At 38.3% G+C, this 21,987-nt stretch overlaps 1 protein-coding gene across 10 annotated transcripts in view; it reads left to right on the forward strand.

Moving 5' to 3' along the window:
* CPQ (carboxypeptidase Q) overlaps positions 1–21,987 on the forward strand; it is a 625,632-nt gene that overhangs the window by 183,310 nt on the left and 420,335 nt on the right. For all 10 annotated transcript variants that reach the window (XR_004673002.3, XM_003821683.5, XM_034966385.3 and 7 more), the window contains exon 3: positions 11,686–11,893. Coding sequence is in view for 9 of the 10 variants with exons in the window: in XM_003821683.5 (XP_003821731.2) it covers positions 11,686–11,893 (208 nt within the window). In the remaining variant the exon portion in view is untranslated. The remainder of the gene's footprint in view (positions 1–11,685; positions 11,894–21,987) is intronic.

Here is a 21,987-nt window from a genome sequence, read left to right on the forward strand (position 1 = left end):
TCTTATGGGAAATTTGTGCTACTCTTAAGCAACTGGCGTGTTTTCCTATTATGGACATTGTGAATCTTCTGCCTGATTATGTTTTGCTTTTTGATTTGTTTGCCAGGAAGTTTGTAGCTAAATTTATGGTCCTCTCCAGCAACTACACAAATCCTATGATGGATATTTTTTCTGATAATATTATCTGTAGCGTTATTTTATTTTACTATACCTTCTTCCTTTCTTTCTTTACCTTCTTCCTTTCTTCTTATTTTCTTCAATGTAATTTTGCAAGTCTCTTCAAATTCCTTTGGTAATAAGTCAGGAAATAAGTAAAACAGAAGTATAAATAAATAAAGTATTTTATATTTAATGAAGGTGATAAAAGTGCCTACATTATAGGGCTGTCGAGAGAATCCACTGAGTTAATGTAAGTAAAACATTTAGAGCAGTGCCTGGCATATTGTAAGACCTATAGAAATGGTAGTTCATTGTTATTATTATTTTAATTAAATCTTTCCTGAAGTGACCGTCAGATAAATCTGCTTGATAAGACAGTTTTACTTTAACTTTTGTTCTAGGTTAAACAAAGAGGGAAAGATTAAAATATACATTTAAGGACCACTCAGCAACAATTATTCTGTGTCTTCATATTCTAATCTATGTGGCAGCTAGTAAATGCATTGTGCTGTGTAAGATAATGTGCTAAAACTCTTAGTGGAGATGGCCTCTAAATTTTGTATGTTTAGTATTTAGGCATCTTGTAGATAAAATGTATGGATGAATAATCAGATGAGGATTCAATGACCAGAAGTACTGTTGCTCTCTCTCCATCTCTTTCTGTTAGAAATAGATCTCCATCAGATAGGTCTGTGTTTGAATTTTAGATGTACTACCAACCACACTATGTGACCTAGGTCAAGTCTCAGCTTTCATGTCAATATATTTACCGATGGGTGGCAGTAATACCTATCACATAGGGACATAAGGATTACATTAAATAATACATGTTAAGATCTTTGCATGGTTCCTGGCCAGAGTACACATACAATAGCTATTTCTGATATCATTATTTTCACTCAAGTCTCTTAAACTGAAGAATTATCACCTTTTACCACTTGAATTTATATTGAATCTATACACACATCATTTTTTTATTTAAATATTTGAAATCCTTACCCTACAATCCAATGGAAATTCTGCAAATGTTTAAAGTTTTGGACTCCATGACAAAGTTGTATAGATAGAATAGTGGTTTTAAATATGGCTTGGGGATTACAAATGGTCCACATGGATCCTTGGGAATGAATCAAGCTACGAGCTCCTGTAGCAATAATATTTCTATTACCATAGCGTTTGTGCCTAAGTTTCTGGTGTGGATTAATAAATTATTATTGTTGTTAAATGGATGCCTGGTTTTCTTAATTGGTAGCTCATCAAAAGCTTATTAAAAACTTCCTATTCATTTTGTTGATTTCAGTGGTTGGGGATAAATGGCCCAGGAGGCTCTTTGCCCTGCTAAAGTGGATCATGAACAATGTGGGATATTTAATTCAATTCAATTCAGCAAACATATTGAATTCAAAATATGCAAAAAGCATTGTGCTACAAATTGTGGCAATATCAAGGGACATCCCCTGTGGTGGCCTTCTGTTGTTTGGTACCCAGGATCCATTTTTATTCTATTTGGGAACTACAGCCTTGGCCCACTCCAAGCTATGTGGTTTGGGTAGGATTGGCCCCTTACCCAGGTCTGGGGGTGGAATGACCTTGCTTGGCTTAAGGTAGTCAGCATAGCCCTTTCCTATGGCCATGGTATTAGATTTATGAGTGGGCATAAAACTCATGAATCTTTAAAAGACTTGTGCCTGGGGCTTCTGAAAAAAAATGAAGTCTCCTCTGTCTTTGCAGTGGGAACTTCTGGAAAAGATACTTTCTCTTTCCCTGGGCCTATAGTTAGGATGTAAGGTCTAGGAGAGCCTGCAGATGTTTTGGGGGAGAACACCACACAGATTTTGAATATGAAGCTAACACCATGGGTTTGGAGTCGGTCTGACCTGGATTCAAATCCAAGCACTGTCACTGTCTAGTTTGGTAAGATATTTGAGCTTCGTTGTGCCTCCATTTTGTCACCTATAAAATGTGGCTAATGCCCTTACTCTCTCCTCCTTAAAACTATATGGTACTGGCTTTTAATTGTAACAGAATTAACATCGATAATTGGATTTGTGCCCATCAAGCCAATGAACTTTCATAAAATGAAATCCAGAAAATTTTCATGTAATTCATATAGTTCTGATATTTAACCCATGTCTCTAGAATCTTCTTCCAGTGACAAATTATGTTGTATTGAATCATGTGAAACTGAGCCAAGTTTATCATTATTTAGGGTAGAAATTCTGTTTTGTCACAGTAGTTTCACTCAAGTTTTACTTCTCTAAGAAGAACATAAGACACACTTAAAATTTTAAGCATATCTACATAAAAAAGCCCAGTTTGTTATACCATTTTCATACAGTTATTTTAGCCCTCTAATATAGCACTGTAATAACATTTTGTACTTGCTACAAACATAAGCACACTAGTTTCTATCATTTTTGCCCTTGGTTTATAAAGATGGAATTTAGAAAGCAAATACATTTAGGGATGAAATAGTGAAATCTGCTGAATGTGTGTAGAATTATTAAAGAGTATAACATGGCTGCTTGTTTTATTTAGAAATGACATTGGGTGGGTTAGCTAACCAAAGCTGCCAATACTGTATTTTAATGATCTTGAGCTTATCTCCTATTTACAATTCTTTGTCATTTAGTCTACAGGTGTTAGATCACTTAACACTTGCTGAATTCTTCAGATTTGTTTGTTTCCTGCCGTCTGGTGTTGATCATTTTGATGTGTGATAGGAGGAGGAAGTAGTTATCTAATTTTCACTGAACAATCTTCCCTAAGGTATCACATATATTCATTCTATATCTTCTATCAGTCAGCCATAGATTGTGAAAAACTTTGATAGAAACTTTAAATTCAGAGCCCCTGAATTAGTCAGTTTTCACTCAGTAACGCTGTGGTAACAAACAACCTCCAAAATCTCAGTGGTTCACAAAAACCAAGCTTTAATTCTTGTTCTGTATATATATATACATATATCTGCCAGTTAGTAGTGCTTTTGCTCCTGCCTCAGGTATCTTTTTTTACCCCAGAATGCAGACAGAAGGAGCAGCTTCCATCTGGGACATGCCATTCTCCTGGCTGAGGGCAATGATCTCTCTTTTTCTTTTTTATTTTTCTTTTTAAGTTCTGGGGTACATGTGCAGGATGTGCAGGTTTGTTAACATAGGTAAACGTGTGCCATGGTGGTTTGTTGCACCTATCAACCCATTACCTAGGTATTAAGTCAAGCATGCATTAGCTGTTTTTCCCAATGCTCTCCCTCCCCGTACTCCACTCCTCAACAGGCCCCAGTGTGTGTTGTTCCCCTCCCTGTGTCCGTGTGTTCTCATTGTTCAGCTCCCACTTATAAGCGAGAACATACAGTATTTGATTTACTGTTTCTGCATTAGTTTGCTGAGGATAATGGCTTCCAGATCCACCCATGACCCTGCAAAGGACATGATCTTGTTCCTTTTTATGGCTGCATAGTATTCCATGGTGTATATGTACCACATTTTCTTAGAGACAATGCCAAATCTTGCAATGGTCCTTAAAGCTCCTGCTCAATTATGACTGTATATCATGCGTATTCATATTCCATTGGCCAGAGAAAGTCTCTTGGCCAAGTCCAGGCTCAGTGTCATTGACTGAGATATCGCAGTTTACAAGGCAATGGGTGGGCATGAGTTTTGAGAGGAAATAATGGAACATATGTCATAAGTCTGTTTTGGACAGGGCTACTGGTATATTTTTCTCTTATGTCCTATTCTTCTGCTGTTTTTTTCTCCAAAAACTCCCTTCCTTGGTTCTCTCATCCACCCCTCCATCACTTCCTCTGTACTCTTGGCTGCCAAGTAGACCCATGGAGCCTACTCCACTTTTCTGTCCAGCCTGATGTAGGATCTTTAGGATATAGGACCTAAATTATTGCTTTAGTAAAAACTGGAGCTGTCTGATGTTATAAGGAATAGCTCTACTCTGAGCCAAGTAGGCTTGATATTTACTGAAGTCATATCCACTTTGTTTTATTCCTGGTAATTTGGCTTGAAGTGAAATTTTAAATAAACCAGATACTTATTGCTTATGCCCACTAAATATATGTCCACAGCCCTTAAATAACTACCTTTGTCTTATAGTGCTTTATGGAACATAGAGCAATTTTACCACCATTATCTCATATGATGATCACAAGAAGCCTGGTGATGCCAATATTATTGTGATTCCCATTTCACAGGATAAAAAAAAGTTAAGTAGCTTATTCAGGATCAAAAGGCTGGTGAGCTTTATAGCCAGCATTCAAGCCAGGGTATGTAGTGATAGGCATTTCTTGTTATTGACAAAGAAATCCTCTGCTTTAAGCATATATCGAATAATGCATAATGTAATAAATACCCTGTTTTTTCAAAAAAAAGTTACAGAGTAAGATGTTGGCTTGTTTCACTGAAAATATTCAACTTAAAATTTTTAGAAATGTCTTCTTAGTTTTGAATGATCTGATGACTAAATTTCAGTTTATATAAAACTTTCCCTCATAAAACAATCATTACACAGTTTGGGCACTATGCTTGCTGGAGTATAAAACCCCATTGCAGTAAACAGTGTGTCATCATGCTGTTACTGAAAGTGGCCTACTATGCTTTATCTCCACTGCCCTGTCCCAATCTAAGCCACTGTCACCTCTTACCCAGAATGTGGCAGTAGTCCTTTCAACAGTCCTCTATACCTTTTCTGACTTCCTCCAAGCTTTTCCTCAAGCTGAGCCTAGTGATATTTTTAACTGTGAATGTGAATTTGTCTGACTTCCCTATCCTTACCCAAAGTCCTTAATACAAGTCTCCCATGAGATATCACCCTGCAGACGTGGCCAGCCTTCTGTCGTCATTCTCTCCCTCAATTTCTGCTTACTTTCTCATCTTAGTCCTCTCTCCTACCCACCCTCCAGCCAGTGTCTCCTAGTCAACTGGCGCTCATTTTTCCCATCCCAGCTTCCCAGGGAAGCTAGCCATGACCCCCAGACCATGATAACTAGCCCATTTTAGTCTACTGTAGCTGGCAACTCACCTCCATATCCCACCCATTGCCACACCTGGATTTTCCTCTGTAAATACTGCTTGAACCTGACTGAGGTGCATTATGCTTCCTGCTGCTCACTTTACCAGGTTAGATGACAGCGGTTTTCATGAAAGCCGTCCCTCACTCACGCACATTAGTCACCTTTACAAGGAAACACCCAGTGATTAGAGAGAAAGCAACCACCATGTCAGCCATGCTTCAAAGCAACCATATTCAAAACAAGTTGTTTTTGGAAAAGAGTATATTTCATGTTTTAGAGTATAAATGTTCCCTGTGATAATTACTATAAGAAATCAAGGTACTCAAGTCTGAGTGCCTGTTCATGCTGCTGCAAAAACAATGGGAAAAGTTTGGATTTTAAGGCAATCCAATTTCTAAGGACCAGAAGCAGTCTATGCTTATGGCTGCTTATTGCTAGTTGGGTTCTTATAAACCTGAAGTGTCCTACATTTCATGTTGAATTGAACATAATGGGCCTGTGATAGGCACCTCTCCACTAAATAACAAAAGTCTCTGTATAAACTCAATATTTTAGAAGTCAAAGTAGACAGGATACTTTGCTTGTGGCTTGTCCTCAGGTATCAGTACAGCAAGTGGCTCTCAGCACACCACCCAACAGGGCAAGCAGCTGGCTCTCTAGAGGTAATTATAATTTATTGTGCCCATGGATTTTGATGCAGTGGGGTCCGGGCTCTCTCACAAGGCCAACAGAGCAGGTCTAATTTGAGCCAGATCTCAGGAGACACAGTCCGGAGAGGATGGGTCATGTGCCTTCAGTTATCACTTGGAGTTGCACTTTGCCCCTTGTTCCTCTTTCTCTCAACCAGTAGCTAAGTTTTAATTTTTTTCCCTGAAAATTTATTCAGAGATACTGTTTTCCTTTTCTTCCTGGAATTCACAGAATGAAGATGGAGGTCCATAAATACCTTGGTTAAAAGTTGGGAGATCATAAAGTGTCCCACTGTCTGTTTTGGGGCCTGGCAGGAATACTCCTAATCACTGTAAATGAATAGGTGTTTCATCTATTTTTGTCTTCTCTTCTTTGTTCTCTACCTGAAAATGTCCTTCCCTCATTTTCAGGCTACTGAAATCTTCTAAAGCCTTCTTAAAGTTTCTTCTTTATAGGAAACTTCCTAGATTTCTTCCTTTAGTCAGAATTAATGCTGATTTATGTTCTCTCATGAAATTGTACTTTGTACTTTCATTTAGTGCTGTGACTGTGTTCTTTTTAAAGTTATTGTTTACTTATTTTTTTCTCCTCCAGATTATACAATCCTTAAGGATAGTACTGGAATTTCCTCATCTTCCTATTGTCCACATTGCCCAGCATGAAATTTTGGCCCAGTAGGAAGGCTATACATTTGTTGAATTAATTTGAATCTGTAAGGCATATTCTTCCACGAAAAGGACATTGCACAATCACAATATTCTCCATAAACAAATGGACACTCAGAAAGAACTGTTGTGATGTTCTTTTATCTGCCTTCCATGAATGTGCAGTTTCCTTACCACTTCAAGCCAAAACACTGAGTTTCCCAGAACAATTGTTTCTCTTCTCCATAACTCTGAGTTCTGGAAAAATCAGCCATTCCATGGACCTAGTTATCTTGCATAGTGCACACATTAGAAGATTATGTGATAAGAGTAGAAAGCTAGGTTTCCTTTGGGTAGGGCTAGACTATTTCCTGTTCAGAGGTGAAGACTTCTGAAATCAGAATCAATTTTCTAAAACATACCACATTAAAATAAGCCCATAGACACGTTTTTCTGTCTATAAGTCTTTTTATTTTAATGGTAGAAAATGTTGTAAGATTATTTCATTATCTTCTTATTGTTAACTGTTTTGGGGAAGAATCAAATCAGGAGAGACTGAGATTGGAGTCTTTTTATCAAATTCTCTATAGACTAGATGATCCATGCCAATACCACAGCAGTCAGCAGCTGTTGTCTGTGCTAGGAGACCACAGTAGTAATTACACACAGGTTAAGTGGCTTTAAAAAATTGATCGGTTTTGAAAATTAGGTGTGGAAGATAGAAAGGAACCTGAGGATTTTTATAATATTTTTGTGATATAATAACTATAGCCAAAAGAGTTACTTTATAGTGAGTATTTTTAGCTTCAGTCCCACATTCTCTTCAGAAATTAGTATTATAATCCTTTTCATTACTCTAACAGAGTCTGATGACTCCTGTCCTAGAATGAAACACCCTCCCAACTCCCTTATTAAGAGATTGGGACCTAGTGTGATTAACAGCACCCTGATCGATGAGCAAGATTCTTATAAATTAAGGAAAAGAATTGCTGACAACTTAGGCAGACTTTTATATACCTGTTTGTTTTCCTTCCTAATTCCTCTTAAAATGCCAAGCTTTTCTTTTGATATTTGTTACATTTGTGAAAGAATATAACAATGCAGTTAATGGGAAGAGCATGAGCCCTGGATTCAGATATCCAATAGTTAAAAATCTCAGCTTCAGCACCTAGCAGTTATGTGAACTTTCTTCTCTGCACCTCAGTCTCTTCATAATAACTACTTTGCAGAGTTGCTGTGAATATTAGTGTAAACAATGGACATTCAAATATAGCTATTACTGTTATTATCATCATCAATTATTCTGACCTATAGAAATATGCAAGTTCCTTGGAAGTATACATTTCTGGAGAGTGATCAGGGATGGGGTATTATACTTTTATTTTTTCGGTTTCTCTTCATTCATTCAGTGGGTTGTGGGTATGTGTTTGTGTGTGTGTGTGTTTCACACATTATGTGCTAGGCACTATTTCAGGCACTTGGAACTTACATTATTGTAGGGGTACAACTGGAAACTGATAAATGCTGTAAAAAAATTAAACAAGCTAAGAGGTATAGGAGGTTGGGAGAGAGTTGCAATTATTGATAGGGACATTAGGGTAGGCCTTACTGTGAATATGACACAGGTTTTGTGTTCTTAGAGGTTTTCATGAACTATCTTTTGGAATGGGAGGATGGGAAGAAGGGAGATGAGAGTAAAGAGTAAGAGCTTGCTGATTTGTAGGCAGGCATGAATATTCCCTTTGGTATAAGGTGTCAAAACACAAACTAATATGGAAGGGTAAAATTTTCTAGGTGGTCTAGTTTTATTTTATTCCATTTGAGCAAAAATCTTCCTAAAGTATTTTGTACACACCCTGCCTTCCCAAACAATGGCTACTGAATACAGTGGCCCACCTTGTCTGTGACTGCTGGAGGAGGTCATCACCATGACTCACATCTGTTATTGGACTTTCATGAAGCAAGTCCCTCAGGGCCAGAAGAGATGCTGTCATCTGTTTGTCCTATGCAATGGCCTAAGCCTGCAGTCATTGTGAGTTCTACCCACATGTGGCTATTTAAATGTATGTATAAATTAATTGAAATTAAATGACATTAAAAATTCAGATTCTTAGTCAGTCTAGTCACATTTCAAGGGGTCAATAGCCACATGTGGCTAATGGCTACTGTGTTAGCACAGATATCAAACATTTCTGTCACTGTAGAAAGTTCTCTTAGTGTTAGTTATTTTATATGTTTCTGACTCCAACATTGTTTTTTGTGGTACTGTTGTCAGTTTTCAGACCTTATTTCCTCTTTTTGATTTGTTGTTTCTCATAGCTGATAGGTTTAAATGCCAGATGTAGAATTTTGTGTAAAGTAAGGGTAACCAGGCTCTAAGAGATCAGAAGAGCTTTCTTGTGTTCAAGTTTTTGTACTTGGAATTTTTATTTCTATTCTGAGTGCCCCAAGGCCTCTTTTGCTTGGTTATTGTTCTGCAGCTGTACTGTAGGTGTAAGGGAATCAGACTGCTGAGTTCCTATGGGAGAAGGGCTATCAAACTTTAAAGGTAAAATTGAACATTCATGGAAATGCTTTAGATCCAGTCAGCAGTCTCTTATTTGGAGCAGCAGAACTCCAGGGGTGCTTAATGACCAACTGGCTACATGTACGCCAGGCACTGGGTTAGTCCCTTGACACACAAACATAAATGAACATGGACCCAAATGGAGGAAATTACAGTTTAAGGGGTAGAGAGAGTTTCATTAAGTCAGTTCCCAGGTATGTCCCAGGTACTCTGAAAGTCCAGAGGAGGGCGGTACCTGATCCAGGCTTCCCTGATGTTACAGGAGACAAGAGGCCAAGGAATGCTCCCTAAAGAAGTGATTCTTGAGTGGAATCTTGAGGGATGCATAGGTACTGGTCACATGATGAAGGTGGGAAAATGTGTCTGTATAGGTAGGTGTCTATACAGGCAAAAGTGTCTGTATAGGTAGGCAGACTTTGGATGTTGAAATGATGGGTTTTCGGCAGAGGTGGAAATGGGGAAGAGGGGTTGGGGGTGGTGCCTGGGGCAGATCTGACTCTTCAGTAGTTTGACTTGTTCACTCTGGCAGCTCTGTGAAGGTAAAAAGGAGCCAGGTTGGAGGCTGGCACACTGGTGGTATGGGAGGGCCAGGGAGTAGAGACCTGTAATAGTTCAAAAGAGAGGTAATGACAGTCTGCTGTGAGAGTGTAAGGGGGTTGAACAGAGTTCATGATTTCAATTGGTATTGATTTCTAAGGAGTAAAATTATCAGTATTGGGGGATTGATTACATATGGGGGATAAAGGAGACAGAGGAATCAGAGATGACTGTGAGTTTTCAGAAAAACAGATTAATTTAAACTCTTCTTCCAAGTTCACAGTGATAGGTTTTGACCTGTAGCTGCTACTAGTGATTTGCATTGGCAACTGTGGTGTCTAGATTAGGTTTTGGCACTTTAGGACTCCACTCGCTTGTTTGTTAAAAAAAAAAACAAAAAAAAAAAACAAAAAAAAAACTTGAATGGAAGCATAGACCATAGTGAAGTACTACCCTCGTATGACTTTAATTTCACAGTGGCCTATGAAAATTTATAGAAATTTGGCTTCATTTCTAGTGGCTCCAATCTGGATGCCAAAATTGCCCTGTTGTTGCGACATCCCTTGAGTGGACTATCGAACCTGTTATTCATTAGGAGCAGCTGAAAACCATCAGCCAAGTTCCCATACTATGCCAACAATAACACCAGTCAAATTTCAAGGTAACTCCAGGTTTCAGAAATGTATGAATCTCAAAATCTGTCTAGCCAAACTCTTATTTGTATTTTTATGCATGCATATTATATGAAAAAAGCTGGTGGTTTCCTTAGTTTCCATAATTATACATTGCTTCTTTTAGACTATAAATTGAGTTCTCAGTGTTGGTGAAGGCATACCTATAGATCTGTAGCCAATCACTTTAAAGTGAAAATGGAAATTCAGTCTGGATCATGGTACCAGGGGTAGCCAGCCCAAAGGGCCCATTATGATGAGGCCTATATTGAAAGCAAAAATTCTTGCATATCTTTAGTGCATTTTAAAAGGATTTTCCAAGTAACAGTTAACATTTGTTAAGCTTTCAGAAAAACTTATTTCTCTAGTTTTTAATATTAAGGAAATATGGAAATATATGTTGATACTTTGTTTTTTACTGACATACTTCATGACTGCATGGCTAAAGCCACAAAACACTAGGCACTTACCACTTTCTTTCTTTTAGATATATTTAGCCACTGCATCTGGCCTTTGTTGCCAAATATTTTTTCCTTTTTACTCTAACTACTCCATCAATTTGGATCTTTAATGGTCAGGCAAATTTTGAATGATTTCTTGGAAGATGTGAAACCCTGTTCCCTAATCAGGAAAATGTGGGCAAGTCTTATGGTGTGAGAAAAGAAGGGACATCTCTTCTAACACAGACAACAGGATTATAGTGCCATTACACAACATCTTCAAAGTTTTTATTTGAAAAATAATGATGTGTTTGGTGATGAACAAGTACCGTAAATGGGAAGCATGGGGAGTTTCCACTCTTTAAGAATGTTTCTATGCAAAGGAGGAAGGAAAGCTTACTTTTTGTGGTTCTTCAGAGAGATTACATTAACCATTTGTTGAAAGTTTCATTTATGAACAACATTGGCTTCTAAGAGTATTCTTCACACACTGGCATCCTTTGTATGATGTTGTTGTAGGTTGTTTAGCAACATATCAATATAGTTATATAAAAAGATTAATATGTGTTTCATTAATCCTAAGGAGAGCTTTCTGAAATTCATTTTTAAAAATAAATGATTAGCATCATTCTTTGAAATTTGTGACTTCTGAGGGTGGGAAAGAATTAAAAAAGAAGCTATCTTTTCAAGCAGTTTGTGATTTAATACCAGCTGGTCAAGTGAGTTGAAAAACCTTATGATTTTTATGTTATATTATTTTGAATGCCTTTTCACTCTCTTGGGAAGTTGGCTAACCCCACAGTCTTTTTCCCATGGTAAATGGCTCTAAAACTTTGATCTTCTTATACCAGTTTGCCAGATGTAGCAGAAAGAGCATGTATGTGACCTTTCCTGTGCCAATTCAACCCAGCTGATGGGAAACTGTAAGTTAATCTTGTATGACTTTTATTTCTAGGCATTACAGCAGAAGTTCTGGTGGTGACCTCTTTCGATGAACTGCAGAGAAGGGCCTCAGAAGCAAGAGGGAAGATTGTTGTTTATAACCAACCTTACATCAACTACTCGAGGACGGTGCAATACCGAACGCAGGGGGCGGTGGAAGCTGCCAAGGTGGGGGCTTTGGCATCTCTCATTCGATCCGTGGCCTCCTTCTCCATCTACAGGTTTGTCACAATGTTCATTTGAACTCCTTTCAAAAACAAGGGTTTTCCGTGAAGGAAAAGTCCTTATGAAGTAAAAACAAACCATTCAAATGAAAATACTTATTGTTCATGGAGTTTCCCCCCCAAACACACACACCCATTCCACATTTGGTCATTTGTTTGTAATATCTTCTTTGGCTTTTCTGGATTCCAAGCATCATTTGTGCGTTCCTTTAAAAAGCTTTAAGGCTTTTCACATCCACAGTGATCCCATTACATTACTTATATAACTAACATATTATGTATTTTCATTGGAGGAAGAACTGCGTTCATGTCTGCATTTCATCAAAGATTCCTAATGACTTCAGAGGGAGCCAGGCTGTTTTCCATGTTGCTAGAGAAGTGGAGTAAAAAGAGAGTGGGTGACATGATGGGGGCCATCTATGGTATAGTGAAGAGTTAGGGAATTAGAGGACCTTGGATACAGACTTGGCTCTGCTCCCAAACAACTATGTGGTCTTAGGAATGTTTCTTAAACTTCTCTAGGCCTCATAATTTTCTTCTGTTAACCAGGGATAAAGAATAATAATAAATGTACAAAATAATTTTGAGATTAAATGAGGTCAACTTGAAAAAGATACTTAATTATCTGTAAATGATTATCTACAAAGGTCCATATAAATATTTGGTAATATTGTTTGAGAGTAACATAAGACTTGTCTTTTTCTTTGTAGCCTTGATTGAGGTAATGCCAAATAACTTTATTGGCCCTCAGTCCTAGGATGAAATTCAGTATTACAGTGGATAAAAAGTCTAAAAACTGAGATGTAGATGTTCAGCCTAGTTTAATAGCTATTATGGCAGTGTCATACGTTAAGGATAAAATATTTGAGAAACATGGGGAAAAGAAGCATAACTTTAGTGTGATAGCCTGGCCTAAGATTTTTTTAAAATGCAAAAATAATAGCAGATGGGGTTTATTTGGGTCTCCGGATTGGATTTTTAATATCTATTGGAAAGGGAAGTTTATTTATTCTGCACAATTGCTGTTTGGAACTGGAGACACAGCTGCTTGACCTTAATTAGCACCCTACACCCCTGAAAATAAAAATAACTGGGGAACATATGTCAGCAGCTAGGAAATCCAGTCAGAGGAGAGTTGTACAAAAGTGCAGGGAAAAGGAAAGAGACATTTTCCTTATACAGGGATAAGATATCTTCCCAGGGGAGGAGGATGGGGCATGTTAAAACTACATGTTAGAAAGTTATACGACTAGTTACATTGATGTCATAGTGCTAAAAATAATGTTCTTTGCGGGGTCTTTAGAGGTTTCAAGACTAGTGAAATGATGATTGGACCATATTCTTTTGGATGATTAAGCTTCCCAGGAGGGAAGTCCTAAAATGGCTAGCTTACTTCCCATAATACCTCCATCACCCCTTGGAATAACATACTCAGCAAGCTGTGGCCATTCACCATGATTTCACTGGTCATGAGACTTAAATTATGGAGCTGGTCTGTTGCTTTGTGAAACTGGGTGATTGCCAGAAACCTTTATTTAAGAACTACTACTCATAAGACTAATAAATTCCCAAATGACTTAATGCACAGTAATTTGTCAGGATTCACTGGCACTTTTTTTTTTTTTCTGGCATAATGAAGACATCTGGAAACCCAAGCTACAACTTAGGAGTACCAGTAGAATTGTCCAGCAAGGGACTTCAGAATCTGTTGCTAGCCTCTAAGACTGATTATAATGTTTCACTGATTTTATAGCCAATCCATATTTCACTGGACTCTTAACTTGTATAACTCTATTCTTTCAACATTTATAAATACATAATAACATTGGACTTTACATAGCACTTTAGAATCTTTCACATGTTACTTTATTTGCTCTGACAACAATTCAGTGGCTCATGCAGAAGGGTCATTATTAGCCCTATTTTATTGATAGGGAAATAAAAGTTCAGACAATTAGACATATTAACATGTTTAAGTTTTGCATCCTAAGAAATAAAAATGAAAATAAAATGAGGTAAACTATGTTTGTCTACTTCTAGCTTATTGTTTTTAGAACCAAATTTCTTTGATGAGTATTCTATATTCCTACCTCTAATTCCTCACCTTTCATTTGCTCTTCAGACTATTATAGCCTGGCTTTTGCCAATACTGAAACAGGACTTGTTAAGGTCGCAAATAACTGCCTACGTGTCAAATTTAATGGACATTTTTCAGGCCATCATCTTACTTCACTTTTACGAAGCACTTGCCTCCATCAACTGCGTTTTCAGTGTTTCTTCTCTTTGGCTTCCATGACTTCTTTCTCATATTTTCTCTCTCTTTCTTGCTTGCTGTCACTCTCACTCTCTTCTCTATTCCTTCCCTATATCTCTGGCTTCTCACTGTGACTGTTTGACCTGTGTATCCTCATCATGCTCCTATGAATGCGGTTCATACTTGTGAAGATGTGACTTCAACCACAATCTACATTGTGGCCATTTCCAAACCCCTCTCTCCCATCCATACCACTGCCGCCAGCTCTAGGCCTATATATTCACCTGCCTGTGGATTCTTCTTTGGGATGTTCCATAGCTATTTCAGTTTCAATTTTTTTCAAAATTGACCTCATCCTTCATCTTCTAAGTCACATGGTCCTTTATTGCTTTTTTCTCTTTCTGTGTCCATCATTTCTAACAGACACTGAGTCTCTTAGGTTCTGCTCCTTATCAGTCATTTCAACAATTACACACGGAGCAGCTCCATTTCCCAGCACGACTCCACATTCCAGCAGTCAGCAATCACTAACACTTTTCCCACGCACCACGTTTCCTCAAAGTGTTGTGACTTTGCATATACTTTCTCCTCTGCAACCCTCCATTTCCCTTCTCTCTGCCACACACTTATGAGTTTCTTCCTCTGGGGATCCCTCCCTGATATCCACTTGTAGCCCAGGTGAGTTACCTCTTTTTTGGTATTTCCACATACATCGTTCTGTGCATGCTCTGTATCATAATGTCTTGGAAGTATTGATAGTTTTGGTTCGTGCTTTGGTAGAGTAGACTAACTGTTGTAACAAACAGCTTCAAATCTCAGTCACTTCACACAATAGGAGTCTTTTGCATGTTCACATAATGGTTTCAAGGGGGTGGTCAGAATGTGGCCCTCTGCTCCTTTCCATCTGTGGCTCTATCATTTTTGAGATCTGAGTTCTCTGCAGAGTCTTCTGCATTCATCTGACGCATAAGGGGATAGAGAGAGAAAGTCGATAACCTAGAGGGAGATTTTCCATGGTTATCCATATCTAGGCCTGGATATGGCACACCTCACTTCTGCTGACATTCTATTGGGCAGAATGCTATTACATGGAGGCTAGGAAATTTGGCCTATCTTTATGTCCAGGGTGAAAGGAAAGTGAATTTGGTGAAATACTGCCCAGTCTGCCCCAATTGCCTGTCTCCACACTAGACTCTAAGTTCCAGAAAGACATTGATTATGTGTATTTTTTAACCTCTGGATTCCTATCATCTAGTATAATGTTTGAAACATGGTAATAACTTAGGAAATGTCTACGGAAGGAATGAATTTGTCTGAGGATGTAGAGTAAATCATGGCAGGGCTCTCGTAACAAACCAGCTGACCCGGTTCCTGGTGCTCTTTGTCCGAACTATGTAACCTATGTATAGTAAGTTTGAAACAACTTGAACTTTTAGGGTACTTTGCTCTGCATTTGGAGGAAAATATTCAGATGCCCAATATGCCAGATTATACATTTTTTCTGCCACAACACTTATGAACAAAGATGTTTTGAGTTGCTGATTAAGGAAAATAGCTCCCTTCTCTCTGAAAAGCATTTCACCTCTATGGGAGTGGGTGATACTGGATTTCATCTAAAAATATAGAGGTCAGCAACACTAGAGAACATTATATTATATATATATATATTATAATTTGTTGCTGTTGGATTCAAAATTTGAGAATCCCCTGGAGGGTAGTTTGATTTGACCAGTTTGATTGGACACTTTGTGGTGTAATCATCAATATCATCAGCCATTTTGGGTCTGCAGTGGTCACACAGTTGCATGACAGATGTCCTGAAAAAATGTCCATTGCTTGTTGTCAGCATCGTCTCCAGGTTCATTATTGTTATTCTCTGTGTTGCCATTATTAGTGTTCTTGGGCTCAACTTTACTTCTAGGAGATATTCCCTTTATTAATGCTTTTCTAATGACACTTCTTTCCATCACCATTATCAACTGAGACCCCCCCATTAGAGCTTTTTTAGTTTTTCTGATGGTAAAATACCTTTCTTTGCTTTTGTCATGGGAAATATATTTTAAGAATAAATGCAATTAATTAGAGATTTAAGTCCCACAGAGGAAAGCTTCTCTATGGAACAATTTGTCTTGCATTATTTCTCTAATTTATCATATTGTTTAGTACATATTTCTTGAGAGCTTCCTAGTTGCTCAGAAATTTCCAAGTACTAGGATTACTAAGGTGAATTCCATATGTTTTTTGTCCTCAAGAAATATTTTTATGTAGCCAAAAGAGAAGGGGGTAAGAACATGTAAGTGATTAGTGTTATTTATTTTATATTTAGTGCTAAGTGAATGATTGGGGGAAAGGGATAAAGAAAGGAAATTACTATTTATTAAGCACCAACTTTGTACTATTCTAAAGGGTTAAAGAGTTTGTCTCAATTAATTCTTTATGTAACCCAATAGAAGTAGATACTGTATTGGTATCTCTTTTACTGAAGGAGAGACAGGTTCAGAATGATTAATGGCTTATCATGCTACACATCTAATGAAAGAACTAGGATTCAAACTCAGAGTCTCTGGCTCTAACTTCCATGCTGTTAGATTGTACCAAGCAACCTGGAGAGCTAATGCTATAGGAATCTAGAGGAGATAACAGAAATCTGATTGGGGTTGGTTGCACTGACAATGTGGATTTGGGGTGTGTTCAATAAAAAGGCAGAATTGACCAAGAGAAAGGAGGTGGAAAGACTCTCTGTAAATATTAAAGCAAGGTGGGAGTGCATGATATATTTGGGTAAAACACAAGCAGATCAGTTTAGCTGGAGCCAGGCCTCCTAGGGGGTCAGAGAAATGCAATTTTGGGATGAGAGGAAGAGACCAGGCTTGAAGAATTCAGGGTAGCAGATTAGGCCGTTTTAAGTTTAATGTGGAGGAAATGGAGAACCATGGAATGTGTTAAAGATATGGGGTGAATTTTACAGCAGTGGTTCTTGAAGTGTGGTCCCTGGAATAGCAACATCAACCTATCTAGGAGCTTATTGATGTGCAAATTATTAGGCCCCACCTAATACCCGTTGTATCAGAAAAGCTAAGGGTGGGGTCCAGCAATCTGGTTTAACAAGCCCTCCAGGTGATTCTGATACACATTAAAGTTTAAGAACTACTGTTTTAGAAAGATCAATTTGGCCATTGTGCATAGCATGCATTAGACAGGGAAGGACAGGTTACTCCTCTGATAATGCAGATATGAAGTAATGAGGGCATAGATGATGGCAATTGGAATGGAAAGAAATCAGCAGGAGGCATAGTATGAGAACATTAGAACTTGGGGATTGATTGTATTCAAAGGGGGAAGGAGTAGGGGTCCAAGTTGATAGGCAAGGATTAAAATCTATGGGATGAATCTGTGTTTAGTTCAGCCCAAAATTTAAAAATCATAAGTTTCAAATAACAATAAGGATTTGTGGTTTTAGAGAAAAACCAGATTTGGTGATGTATCTTGTATGTTCCGTTGGGCAAACTTCAGCTGAGCAGATTAGCCACCAAATTCTTCTTGTTGATGGGATGTCCCCCCTCTTATCTGCCAAGTTTTCCCCTCTTTTTTTATATACTTTATTCATTTATGTTGCCTATTCGAGTCCTGTAGATATTTGAGCTGATGATCCCTGCTCTAAGGATCCCAGCTTGGGGACAGGAGAATAAGAAATGTAGGGGTCAGGAGAGGGAGCTGGCTTGGAGGGAAACCAGCCAGTTTGGTTTCTAGACATTTTGAGTCTGAGGCAACTGTAAGATAGTCCCATTAATCTGGTCTTTATATTTTGCAAGAAAAACAGTTCAGCATTTCCATTTCTCTGTTGTCCACTTTTTAGATCACCCAAGGCAGTTTAAAATTCTAGGCTGGCTTTCTTGCAATACCTTGGGACTTCTGCCTCCTGCTTTCTTAGCATGCGAGCTCAAGAATGCAAAGTAATTTTTATATTAGCCCAAGTAAAATATAATTCAAAAGGTAACTCTACTGAGGCCAAATTGTTTGTTGTATTCCCATTGCCACACATACATTTTTTTCCTAGTTATTTTCTCCATTGCCCCAGATAGTTGAACAGAGACTGCAACTTTTAATCAGCTAAGGAAGCAAAAGACTTTCTCTTCACTTTACTGTGAAAATTGCATCACCACACTGGGTATGAACTCATTGAGGTGGGAATGAGTTGTTGATAGGGCTTGGCTTTGCAAATACTACTGGCTGATGTTTTATATCACTTGGCCTTTGTGTACTGTATTGACAGAGTATAGTGAAGAGGAGGAGGAAGAGGAGCAATTTAGTTTGAAGATGACTAAGAGCTGATTAAACATTCAGCTGGGGAGAGAGATGAGTGAATCCAGGTGATGTTTATGGAGTGTCAGAGAGGGAGAATGCTATACCATCTGGTGAGAGAGACATGAAAAAGTATATAAATCAATCTCTATAATGATACTTAATTAATACAGAGTTGATAAATGACATAATTGAAGCAATGGTTGGGCTACATCATAGAGTTAAATAGCTTCAAAGAGGGTGCTGATTAAAGCCATTACAATTTACAAAACATTCTTCATGTTAAGAAAGCATCTTGATGAGATTTCACATGAACATTTTGTAATCAGAGGGCCAGCTTAAAACACTCAGAGCAGAGGTGAAATGTCTTAAGAGGTCTATTTTGGATGATTTTTGAAAACCAGTTATTCTCAGGGAATAAAAAAGCTTGCTTTCCCCACTCCCTTTGTTTTTTAATGGGAAAAAAATTAATGTTGCATTCTTCACCTTTAGACAGTCTCAGATTTTTGATGTCCTGGTGGTTTGGTTCTTAAGCATGACCTTAAGATAATTAGCTATCAAGCTTGATTTAAATTGTTTTGAAATATCATTGCAATTTGGGGGGCATATGTGCCTGCTGGTGAAAAATAAGGAAAATACCACTGGGACTCAAAAACTGTACAAGTGACTCACCTCGATTAGTAGGCTTATTTTGTTTTTGCTTAACTCACTCTGAAGCTCATAACAGATGCACAGTAATCAAGCAGAATGCCAATTCTCATCATTCATGCAGGTGGAGGGCCACTGTGCTCCCAAGGGGGAAACCAGAGAAGACCCCCAACGAACACTGCGTTTTTTCTTCTCATCATCCTTTTCTTTTCCCCCTTTCTGATTTTTGGAAGGTACATTCTTTGTTTGGAAAGCCTTTGTTAGAAATTCCAAAATGTTCTTTAATCACTGGATTCTTATTATTGTATCAGGTAGTGTGACAGGCATGCTTCCTCATAATGGATAGAGCCAGGCAATGTGTTTTGGAGCCCGCATTCTGGAGACTCCATGCCTGTGTCTTTGTTCAGCCACTTGCCAGATGTGCCTCATTGGTGCCTCAGTTTCATCTGTAAAATGGGGGAAATATCTTCTTTGTTTTTCTTCCTGGAGTTTTGAGGGTTTTCTTTTTTTGTTTCATTTTGTTTTTGTTTTTCTGAGGCAGAGTTTTGCTCTTGTTGCCCAGGCTGCAGTGCAAATGGCATGAGTTCGGCTCACTGCAACCTCCGCCTCCCGGTTTCAAGCGATTCTCCGGTCTCAGCCTCCTGAGTGGCTGGGATTACAGGCACCCGCCACCACGTCCAGCTAATTTTTTGTATTTTTGGTAGAGATGGAGATTCACCACGTTGGCCAGGCTGGTCTTGAACTCTCGACCTCAGGTGATCTGCCCGCCTCGGCTCCCAAAGTGCTGAGATTACAGGTGTAAGCCACTGAGCCTGGCCTTTTGTGGGGTTTAAAAGCAGTAATGTTATTAATTCCTGACATATAGTAAGTTTTAAGTACGTGTAAAGTTGCTACTATTATACAGTCTTGTTAACTATTGACTGGATATAGTTATTGAATGAAAAGGGGGAAGGGAGGGAAGCAGGTAATCAGGGAGGGATTGAGGGAAGGAAGAAAGAGAAGAAAGGAAAGAAAAGAAGGAAGGAAGGAAGAAGAAAGAAGAGCTTAATTTAGTTAATGTCACTGTTGTAATTGGTGGATTATAATTGAAGCTGTCTGGTTGGGAGACAAACCCTATGCCATTTAGATCTCTGTCTGTTCAGTTTGTCCAAACTCTGCTGGGGTTATGTATTTACTAGTCTGTCTCCCTTTTTGGATTGGCAATTCTGCAGACAGACTGTGTGTCTTACTCATCTGGGTATCCCCAGGGCTGTGCTCTATACCTGGCACACAGTAGTGCTGGAATAAATAAAGAGCTAGAAGCAGCACATCCCTTTCTCTAACATGTAAATTCAAGGTGTCACCATTTCACATTCATAGACATTGAATAATAATGTAGATGAGGTGACTAACCTTTTGAATTGCTACTTATCAAAAATGGAATCTCTGGAATCTGAGAGGAGACTATATAGTTATGTAAATTTCTGCAAAGTATTGCAAACTCCATATTACTATGGTGCTTTGTGGGGCTGCTATAATTAATGGTCTGTTTGCATTTCTAGTACAGACTCATTTTTCATCTGCTTATAACCTTGATATAAACATTTATTCTTGGCTGCTATTTTGCATTCGTAATTGTAAAATATATATAAATGTTAACCTTCTGTTTTCCAGCTTTTTTATTTATCAAAAGCACAGCTCAAGAATCACATCATTGTGGCATGTTTTTCTGAATCTCTAGTGGCAAAAAGAAATGAATGCATTTTGAATTCAGGCTTCAGGATTAAGGCAATGTTGTTTGCTTATGCAGTGCCCTTTGAAAAATGTGTAATGTAGCATATGAACCAAAAGAATCCTGAGAAACTTTTTCCAGCCGGTCTTTTTCTATTACTTATGCCTTTTTTATCCCTCTGTGTTCCTCCCCACCTCTGTCATCAGTTCAAGATGACTCTTAAAGTCCTCTTGCATCCATCCAAATGACCCATTGGCCTCTTTAGGTGCCTGGAGAAAGTACCAACAAAGGTATTTGTTGGAGTCTATCAAAGGTAACAATACATAGAGTGGGTTTCAAAATCAGACAGGCTGGGTTCTGTTGTTGACTCTCCCATTTAGATGCTGTGTGACCTTATGTACATTAAACAACCAGTGTGAGCCTGTTTTCTCATCTGTAACATGTGGAGAACAATGTTTACCTCATAGAGTTGTTGAGAGAATTAAATGAAATCAAGCCCTTGACACAGACTGAAACATGGGAAGTGATCGATGAAATATAACTGACGTCTTATCTTGGCCATGGTCATTATTATCACTGTCATCATTAGATAGTGATGGGACTAAGCTAGGTAGGTTGACATGAGCTGACTTATCTTAAAAGGCACCAGCTCTAGATAGAGCTCTCCTCAGTGTTCAAAGACTCAAGAGAATTGGGTTCTGTTTATCTCCCGATTTCGGGAGCCCACTCTCCTTAGTCTCCCTCAGTCATTGACTAAAAACTATGCACTTGTCTTTTCCATTCTCTCTATCCTCATGTTAAATGCTTGATATTGTTCTTGCAAGAAGTACCAAAGTTGTGGTGGCCCAATTCAGTATCAGTGGCCAGCTTACCCAAAATGCAGCAAATGTTCTATTTCAAACAATACCCAAGATATTTTCCACCTCAGGGCCTTTGCACTCACTGTCCCCTTTGTCTGGAATGCTGTTTCCCTGCTTTGTGTATGGTTGACTCTGTTTCAATCTTTACATTTCAACTGAAAAGTTCTTTTTGTGAAAAGCCTTTCCTGACTGTACTAAGTAGAGTAGCACTCTCCCTCAAACTCTCTCACACATAATCTCCTCTGTATGCACAGAATCCTAATTATATTTGGTAATTTATGTCTATCTACCTACCTACCTATCTAGTTTTCAGCAT

The sequence above is a fragment of the Pan paniscus genome, chromosome 7, assembly GCF_029289425.2.
Source record: "Pan paniscus chromosome 7, NHGRI_mPanPan1-v2.0_pri, whole genome shotgun sequence".
Lineage (NCBI taxonomy): Eukaryota > Metazoa > Chordata > Mammalia > Primates > Hominidae > Pan > Pan paniscus.